Source organism: Cynocephalus volans, chromosome 8, assembly GCF_027409185.1.
Source record: "Cynocephalus volans isolate mCynVol1 chromosome 8, mCynVol1.pri, whole genome shotgun sequence".
NCBI classification, from domain to species: Eukaryota; Metazoa; Chordata; class Mammalia; order Dermoptera; family Cynocephalidae; genus Cynocephalus; species Cynocephalus volans.
This window is the reverse complement of record NC_084467.1, coordinates 116,356,176-116,366,359: the sequence shown is the minus strand read 5'-3', so window position 1 is coordinate 116,366,359 and position 10,184 is coordinate 116,356,176. Positions and strand designations below refer to the sequence as shown.

Below are 10,184 nucleotides of genomic sequence, written 5' to 3'. Positions count from 1 at the left end.
GGAGAAAAGACAGGGGGCTGCGGAAATCCTGAGGAACATTCTCGTGATCTCAGGCAGGGTTAGCGCTAAAGACTGACGTTGAAAGGGTGCCATCTAATCAAGACTTCTAACCTGCCTTTTACTCCAACTGTGCCTGCCTAGTACTTTCTCTATATCCTTAACTCCTGAGAGCCCAGCTGTTGCCCTAGTCTTTAATGGTAAAACCCCATATTTTAAGAAATTTATTACATGAGTGGAGAATTAGAATAATGAGACATAAAATCTGGAAGGGATATTAGAAAATATATAGTTCAGCTAACAGATGAAGATACTGATAATATTCAAGGTATTTTAAACACTAAAATTCTGTGGAAGCCCAAAGAATTGCAAAGTTTTGGGGAGTCACCTAAGAAACTACTGCTTCTTTTCATGAATGAAATCTAATTCAAGTCTCTTTTCACTATGCAAGGAATATTTGTATGCTGAACTCCTTGGGCACTGCTATTATCTCCCATTCCAAATTTTTATGTCCCCTATGTGTTTCAGGAGTAAGGATAATGTTTATTCACCTTTATATAGCTCTTGAACCTACTGCAGTGATTAGCACATATCAGAGTACCAATCAATATATGAGTGTGAACTGAATAAATGAATTATGAATAATGGTACAGTTTTACTAGCGAGAAGGACCCCAAGCTTAGAGCAACAAAATAGTTATTCTGTTTGGCTTTTATGAGCCACTTAGCACTGGACTTTCTTGGCTTTGTTTTTTCCAAAATGACTACTTAGCATGGCCATTCTCTGGTGCTTCAGGCTGAGAAAAGACAAACAGAAAAACAAAGAAGTGAGTGTTGTAGTCAGAGGACACCTCCCACCCCTCCTCACACCTTTCCTCTTGCAGGCTCTGCCCTTCTGCTGAGACCGTTGTCTGTTCTCTTCCAAAGCCTGTCTCCCCCATCTTTCTTCATCAAAGCTTGAGACACAAGGTAAGAGGTACCCTCTATAAATTTGTTTTCATAGTCTACAATGCATTTACTTGAATCTGCTTTTGGCCTCCTGAAGAACCATATCAGCTCGCACCTCAAATCCTAAATACATACATGGGGTACTCAGAGTAGGAAGCAGACAGAATGACTGATGAATCCTGATCTATATCTTAAACTGTGGTACACTGAAGAGCAGTGAAGTACTAAGACTAACGGACCTTGCTTCCAGGTTACTGCTTTGGATCTTAGCCGTGTGAATCTGAACAAGTTATTTCTCCTTTCTGGTTCTCAGTTTCTCTACCTGTAAAACAATGGCAACAGTCTCTCTAACATAGGTAGAAATAAAGGAGATAGAATAGGTAAAGTAAAATATGTAACGCAGGGTGTTCTAGATGTCATGAAAGAGCAAAAATAAAGCACTCTTAAGGGTCACAGGAAAGAGTGATTACTTCGGGTAGTGGGGATCAGTGAGACTTCCACGACGATGGGAACATTTAGGGAAAATTGGCAGCTAGAATTCCAGTAGGAGGAGATCAAGAAAATGGAAAGAAGAAATGGCATCAGCAAAAATAGAAATGCAATATATTGGTCCTATTGGGCTGATATATTGATTATGTAGAAAGATATTTGCCTCCAAAATTTCATTGGAACCATTTTAAAGATGGCAATTACTACCAGGCTAAGACTTTTGGGCCTTATTCTTCAATGTTTTTGAAAAGAAGAAAGTCAGTAAAATCCGTGATTAAGAATATTGATCTGAAGAATGGCCCGTGAAAAGTAAGAGGACCAGTGGAAAAAGACGTTAAAATAGTCAAGATGAGACATATTGCATACTGCTTTCACCAACTTTAGTTACCCTTGCAAAAAGTTTAGTTGCTTTTTCTCTCTGACAGGTAGGTGCTGGTCTGATTTCTATTGCAGCTGACTTTGGTTTTACTCTTTTCCAAAGGCAGCTATAGTTATAATTTTTTTTTTTTTCATTCAGAATTATTTCCTTCCTTTGGCTCTTAGATCTGGCCTTCATAGGAGAAATGGGATGTGTAGCGATGGAGTTACATGCTTTTCCAGAAATCAATGGTCATTAATTAGGTTTAAGGTGATTCTGGACGAACTCTTGGTTTGAGCAACTATAATATCAATATTTGATAGAAGAAAAAGGGAAGAAGAAGTCACAGAGAAAGCAGAGGATGGAGATAAGTATCTAAATGACACTTGGATACTTACCATCTGATGAGAAGCAGGCATGCTGCTATGACATCAAAGGAAAAAAGGCAAAGAAGTAAATATGAATATTTTAGCCAGCCTGAGGCTAGATGTCAGTGCTACATATCAGTGCTGGAACAGATGAGGAAAGCAACATAACTAATTATCCTTATTTGAGCATCACACATTGAATGCAGGTATTGATAACCACAGTATTGATATTCAATGCTGTACCCCACACATATGTACAATCAGCTCTGTCCCAATAAAAAGAAATGAAAAACATTGGAAATAACATTATCCTGGAGACTGAGCAATTCCCACTAAGACCTAGTGTTTGATTTTATATAGGCTTAGAGCATAGCAAATTGCCTTAGAACAGGAGTGGAAAATCGGAGATTCATAAATCAAGGCAAATTAATAAATTCCTGAAATAGTATGGTTAAAAAAATGAATTATTAGGAGAAGGGCTCCTGATAGTGTCTTTGTATGTTTTACAATTTACAAAAAGTAACTTTTCTTGAAGAACAGGAGTAGAGAATAGTTGAAAATAAAAGTACAGCTTTAATTTAAGGCTAAACACAGTGGGGCAGGGAGTGAGCAGAACTCAGAAATTAAAGAAATGCCTGAACCTCCAGAAGATATTTCCAGAGAATTAAATATGTGTTGCTCGTGTTTTCTTCACATCAGTTGAAGATGTTTACAAAAAAAGCCATTTAAGAGTCCCAAAGCAAATATTTCAGATGTTTCCGGCATGAGGGTGCAGCTTAAGAGATATTTCTGTCTTGTTTAGGATCTCAGATTCAGCTTAAGTAACTGCTTACAGAAAGAAGTGAAGCAATAGTTAGTGGGCAATTAACATTCCCATTCTAAGGTTTTCTTTTGTTCCCAGATAACACGTTTGATGACCAGTGGGAATCACACAATGGTGACTGAGTTCCTCTTTTCTATGTTTCCACGTCTGCATGAAGGTGGCCTTTTATTCTTTATTCCCTTGCTTCTCGTCTATGGATTTATTGTAAGTGGGAACTTGATGATATTCATTGTCATCCAGTTGGACATGGCCCTGCACATCCCTATGTATTTCTTCATCAGTGTCCTCTCCTTCCTGGAGATCTGGTATACCACGACCACCATCCCGAAGATGCTCTCCAGCCTAGTCAGTGAGCAGAAGACCATCTCCCTGGCTGGCTGCCTCATGCAGATGTACTTCTTCCACTCTCTTGGCACCACAGAAGGCTGTGTCCTGACAGCAATGGCCATTCACAGGTACATAGCTATCTGTAATCCTCTTCGTTACCCAACCATCATGACTCCCAAACTTTGTATTCAGCTGACAGCTGGAACTTGCCTCTGTGGCTTCCTCCTGGTGCTCCCTGAGATCACATGGATTGCCACCCTGCCTTTCTGTGGTTCCAACCAGATTCATCAGATATTCTGTGACTTCACACCTGTGCTGAGCTTGGCCTGCACAGACACATTCCTGGTAGTCATTGTGGATGCCATCCATGCAGTGGAGATCCTGGCCTCCTTCCTGGTCATTGCCCTGTCCTACATCCGGATCATCGTGGTGATACTGGTGATGCCCTCTGCAGAGGGCCGTCGGAAGGCCTTTTCCACCTGTGCCGCCCACCTTGCTGTGTTCTTGCTGTTCTTTGGCAGTGTGGCTGTCATGTATTTGCGATTCTCAGCCACCTACTCAGTGTTTTGGGACACAGTGATTGCTGTCACTTTTGTTATCCTTGCTCCCTTCCTCAACCCCATCATCTACAGCCTGAGAAACAAAGACATGAAAGATGCTATTGGAAGGATTTTTCGGTATCAGAAGAGGGTTGGTGGGACGGGTAGGTAGTTCTGGATAATGGAAACTCTAGAAAGCCTCCTGGAAGTTCAGAATTTCATCATTCTTTGTTTTGTCCATGATTAAGCCTTCACTATTGCCACAGCTACTCATTCTATTATTACTAAAAAGAATAGTAAACGGCTGTTTCCTAGTCATCGGTGGTAACTGCATAGTCTGTTTACGTCAAAGTCCCTACCGTGCTTGGAATAGCTGAAGCAGTGTATGTGAATTCTGCTGCTGCTGCTCCTCACACTCTACCATCTGGGTTCCTGCCCTTCTCTTCTGTGATCCCACATGCCAGAGAGGCCAGTGAGCAGGACAGAAGAGACATGACAGTCATGACAGCTCTGAAAATTGCTACTGTTAACTTTCCTCCAATTCCCTTTCCAGCATTGAATCTCCCTGTCAGTCAGTATCCCACATACAAAAACAGTTTCTTGACTCTAGAGAGAAGCCTTCTCCACATTTAACTTATTTAGTCCACAAACTCAATTCAGCAGCCATGGACTAATTATGGAAATGATGTGTTATGAATTTTAGGCCCAAAGAGGTTCCACAAAAATTAATGAAAATAACAGTTCACTATATTTCTCTAGCACGTTACTATGTAAAATATTTTCATATATATGAAACCTCTTGAAATTTAAAATGCTCTGAAGCAAATAGGTCAAACATCATCATTATTTAAATGTTGAAACTAAAGCTCAAAGATGTTTAATGACTTGCCTAAGATCATGAAGGAAGTTAGAGACAGAGCTGGGACTTAACCTCAGATAATCTACTGCATTCTCTGTTCCCAATAAATATGTAGTTTTGTCTAAACTACTGGATGTTCAAGAAGCTAAATTATACAAATTTCTTTTTCGAAAAGTTTCATAAAATCTTACTGGTTTTATGAGTCAAGGAGTCCTAGGAGATCTTTTTATTTGTGAATTTCCCAGTCCTGAGGTGATTAAGGCATCATGGAAAGACTATTGGACCAGGGGATTCAAGGACCAGATTTTACACCTATTTTTACAACTAAGGTGTGCCATTTTTGGATGATCCACTTAATCCTCTGGACTTCAGTTTCCTATTCTGTAATGTGGTTGAATTAGATCGGTGATTCCCCACAATAACCGATCATCAGAACTTATTATTCACAGAATCAGAACGTGAAGCCCAAGCGTTTGCATTTCTAAAAATATCCCCAGAAAATTCTGATGATGGATAAGATTTAGGAACAGCTGGATTAAATTATCAGTAAGATCATTTTAAGTCCTAGGGTTCTTTGATATTCATAAAAGCTAACATTTTTTAAACAATGTCTGAACCTATGCTAAGGACCTTACATATATTGTCTCATTTATCATCACAACAATCCCATGAAATAAATATTAACCATTTTTTAAAAATTAGAAACATGAAACAGAATTTCAGTCACTAGTCCAAGCATGAAGAGTTAATTATTAGGAATTCAGGGCAGAAATTCAATTATGTATGGTCTCAAAGTCAGGTTCTTATTGACCATGATCTTTTTAAAAAATTTATTATTTTTTTTATTGGTTATGACTATTCATGAGATACAAAGCTGATTGTCACCCCTCGTGCCCGTGATGTGGGGGCCAGATTGATACTGGCTGTATACCCATTACCACAAATTGCATTTGTACCTCATGTCCCCCACCCAATTATCCCCAATGTCCCTCCCCTTTCCCCCTTCCCCCCCACTTCACTTTGTAGCCCATTGAATGTTCTCTCCCTCTGCAAGTCCATCACACTACTGCGGTCTTTCTTTCCTTCCTTCTTTCTCTCTTAGCTTCCACATATGAGTGAGCACATGCCGTATTTATCCCTCTGTGCTTTGCTTATTTCACTCAACATAAGTTTCTCCAGGCTCATCCATGTTGTTGCAAATGGGAGAACTTCGCTCTTTTCTATGGCAGAGTAGTATTCCATGGTGTGTGTGTGTGTGTGTGTGTGTGTGTGTGTGTGTGTGTGTGTGTGTGTGTGTGTGTGTGTGTGTGTGTGTGTATCACAGTTTCCTTATCCAATCATCCATTGATGGACATTTAGGTTGGTTCCATGTCTTGGCTATTGCAAACAAAGCTGCAATGAGATCTTGAACCTGCATCACAGAGCTTTCATCCTAATCACTGAATCTAAGAAGAGTTCCAAAGGGAATACGGTATTCACTGAGTATATATGGTCTCTAATTATTATATATAAAATAGTGAAAGAATTTATTCCTCTAGTCTTTAAATTTGTTCATTTAAAAAAAATGAGTAGGAACTGTTTGTTTGGCTCTCTGTTCAGTGCAGCATGTTCACTTAGTGACTACTGTATGTGTGGTCTTGGTCTTTGAAGCTCTCAGTATCTGATGCATCATTAATGCTGCTATTAATAAAAATGTTATTATCCAATGGATTCACGGTTTTTTCCCTGTTGCAAGATGTGATGATCCTTATAGTCTCATTGTTTTCTGCCTTAGGCTATTTTATTTCCTCTAAACCTTCCAAGGTTTGTTTTTTTGTGTTTTAAACCTCTTTGAATGTTACCTTTTCTGTACTCCCTTCTCTCAAGCCTGCACATTGATTCTTTCATGAGGATATTCTTAACCTTTAGGGCTGAAACTTTGAAATTATTATTTTTTTAACACCATTGCCCCTTCTTCTCAGCCTTGCTCCAAATTATCTCAAAATTCAAGAAAGATTCCTTTCACTAATATCCCTGGCAATGATTTCAGAATCAATATCGACCCTTATTTTGATGTGATTTATTTTCTTTTTGTTTTTCTTGCTGTTATTGTCATTTTGTTTACCCTGAACCTCCCAGTTAGACTAAGGGTCCACAGATAACAGAAGTAAGATTTTCTCATCCTCTGAATGTCAGAACACTTAGCATAAGGACCTGTAATTATCTGCCTCGTATCCGAACTTTGTTCTTAGATAGTGGACCAATTGATTGACAGGCTTGGCTGGCTGAGAGAACAGGCGAATAAATACTTGTGAGAGCAAATGAAACAGAGAAAAAAGAAATAGCCTTTGAAATCAATGACAAGCAGTGCACATATCAGCCTAAGACAGCAGAAGGAGAAAGAATAAAGAATAGAGGATTTGCTATTCAGGTGGAGGCAAAATTCAAAGGATCCAGACTAAGACAATTCCTTCCAGATTCCTAATTGCTTTATTCTCAGGTCCAACCCCCTTGACCTCTTACTAGCCTCAGCACTAGTTCAATACAGGAGCATCTCTTATAAATAATGGAGCCCTTGCTTTATGCTTAAGGTCATTAATGCAAGATAACAGGTATTTCCCCATTTGTTTTGAACTTGACATCACCTTAGAAGACATCTACTTATTTCTCCACCTAATGTATAACCCCCTCCTCAGCGTATTTGAAAAGAAGGTAATAGAGCATCTGCTTGAACACTTAACCAAAGTGGCCTCCTTCAATGTTAGTTCTAATTATCAGAAAACCTATCCTAATTAGAGTAAACCTAACATGGCCAGGAAGACCCAGGACTTTGGAATCATAATATCTAAACATAAATCTTGGCTTTTCCACTTACCAGCTGTACAACCTTAGAAACTGACGTAAGTGTCCTGGGCCTCGGTGTTCCTATCTGTAATATGGGATCTTCTAGGATTGTGAAGATCAAATGGTATAATGTGTATAAAATGCTGAGCACAGTGCCTATAATGCTTAACTATTTTTTATTATTAATTAATGCTTTTGTTACTGTTACTTTTATTATTGTTGTGAGATGAAAATTACTTCCAGGGCTATCATGTTGTATAATTCCAGAAGATGCCATTCAATCTTTAGTTTTAGCAGTCTGGAACTCAAAAGCTAAGTTCCCCAAATATTATAAAGTTAGTTTCACAGGGCCAGTAGCTGAAATTGTTATATAGCCTTTTGGCATAAACAAAATAGCACCTTGCCATTGCACACGTAGGAAAAAGGAATAATGAAAAGTTATGGTTAATAAGCACAGAGTTTATGTTTAGGATGATGAAAAAAATTGGAAATAGATAGCGGTAGTTGTTACACAGAACTGTGAATTAATCAGCTCCACCCAATTGTATGTTTAAAAATGCTTAAAATGGAAATTCTTATGTTGTATGTTTTGCCACAATAAAAATAAATAAATACATAAATAAAGAAAGAAAATAGAGTCCCATTTAGGATGTAGTAATGTTTTCCCATCTCAGAAATTTACTGTCTTTCATAAGGCAGTTCTTTTTACTTCGGAAACTGGAAAATCATCAGTCTTATAACTGAACCTTTTAGCAGAACAGTCTGGCACTTTCAGAGGGTGGCATTAAACACTGCTCCTCTAAACCTGGAATAAGAGATCCTCATTCTCTCAGTTTAAATCTTATTTCCCTCAAACAGGGATTGCAGTACCAGGGAACAAAGCACCAACTCTGCCTAAGCACATGTGCTGGCCGTGCAAAGCCTTGGATTGAGTCAACTTAACCAGTGCTTCATGTGTAATAGAAAAGTGCATATTCCTTCAACGTGTTCGGTGTATAGGAGATATATATGATACGTGTCATATCATATTCAAGCATATATATATGATTAAGATAAGATTTGATTTTTTTCATACCCTGACTAGTCTATTATTTGCTTGACATTCATTTCCATATTACTTAGAGATAAGTAAAATATATTAATTTCTCCCCATTTTTTTGTTATTTATTTCCTTTTCCATGATTCAAAGCTATGTTGTTAGATATAATCTAGATGAGAATGGTATTTCTGGTGCAATTTTACTTATAATACTTCAGTTTCTCTTTATATTGTTGCTAATGCTACTTTGCCCTATGTCTATTTTGCCCATTATTAATATTGTTGCACCAAACTTTTTCTCTATTTCTCTTTTCAAGACTTTCTATTTGCATGTCTGTGTGTTTGGCTACATATCTTATAAGCAGCATATAATTGGACTGAAAGATACAATATGATAACACTTAATCCATTTGCATGTTTTGTGATTTTAAACATGTTTGGAAGTATTTCTACCAAAACATTTCTTTCCTGCTTTTTTTGTCCTCTGTAATCTTTTTCTTTCTGTCTCTAATTGAATTGATAAATTTTATGTATTTTTTCCTACAAACTTTTTTTCTGTGCTAGCTTGAAAATGTAGGTAAAAATTATTTTTATAGTGATTACTCATTTTAAAAAATGTTTTATTATACAATTTTTAAACATTTGTGGAAGTAGAGAAGATATTAAATCCATATTTTGTATATTTTAATAATTTCTAATATTTTAAAACTTTAGGTATACCTCTTTAAAAAAATAATTTAAAAGTAAATCCCCAAATCTTGCGAGTTAACCATTATCACAATCTAAAAAATTAAAAATTCCTCAATATCACTTAATACCTAGTCCATAGTCAAGGGTCTCCAATGCCAAAAGCCTTTTCACAGGTGGTTTATTTAAACCAAGATTTGTGTTACTTTTGGTTGTTATGTTTCTTTTTTTTTTAAATTTTATTTTGTCGATATACATTGTAGCTAATTAATGCTCCCCATCACCAAAACCTCCCTTCCTTCTCCCTCCCCCCCTCCCCCCCAACAATGTCCTTTCAGTTTGTTTGTTGTATCAACTTCAAATAATTGTGGTTGTTATATCTTCTTCCCCCCCCCCGTTTGTGTGTGTGTGTGTGTGTGTATGTGTGTGTGTGTGAATTTATATATTAATTTTTAGCTCCCTCCAATAAGTGAGAACATGTGGTATTTCTCTTTCTGTGCCTGACTTGTTTCACTTAATATAATTCTCTCAAGGTCCATCCATGTTGTTGCAAATGGCAGTATTTCATTCGTTTTTTTAGCTGAGTAGTATTCCATTGTGTAGATGTACCACATTTTCCGTATCCACTCATCTGATGATGGGCATTTGGGCTGGTTCCAACTCTTGGCTATTGTAAAGAGTGCTGCGATGAACATTGGGGAACAGGTATACCTTCGACTTGATGATTTCCATTCCTCTGGGTATATTCCCAACAGTGGGATGGCTGGGTCGTATGGTAGATCTATTTGCAATTGTTTAAGGAACCTCCATACCATTTTCCATAGAGGCTGCACCATTTTGCAGTCCCACCAACAATGTATGAGAGTTCCTTTTTCTCCGCAGCCTCGCCAGCATTTATCGTTCATAGTCTTTTGGATTTTAGCCATCCT

General features: G+C 37.7%; 1 protein-coding gene across 1 annotated transcript; it reads left to right on the top strand.

The window, feature by feature from the left end:
• The first annotated feature begins 3,066 nt into the window (after positions 1-3,066).
• Positions 3,067-4,020, top strand: LOC134385064 (olfactory receptor 6K6-like). Its single transcript, XM_063106930.1, has one exon. It carries the CDS (start codon positions 3,073-3,075, stop codon positions 4,018-4,020), a length of 948 nt encoding a protein of 315 aa, XP_062963000.1. The 5' UTR covers positions 3,067-3,072.
• Positions 4,021-10,184: the final 6,164 nt, after the last annotated feature.

Coding starts and splice junctions, on each gene's coding strand:
- LOC134385064 (XM_063106930.1), top strand. CDS start 3,073: ATGACCAGTGGGAATCACACAATGGTGACTGAGTTCCTCTTTTCTATG.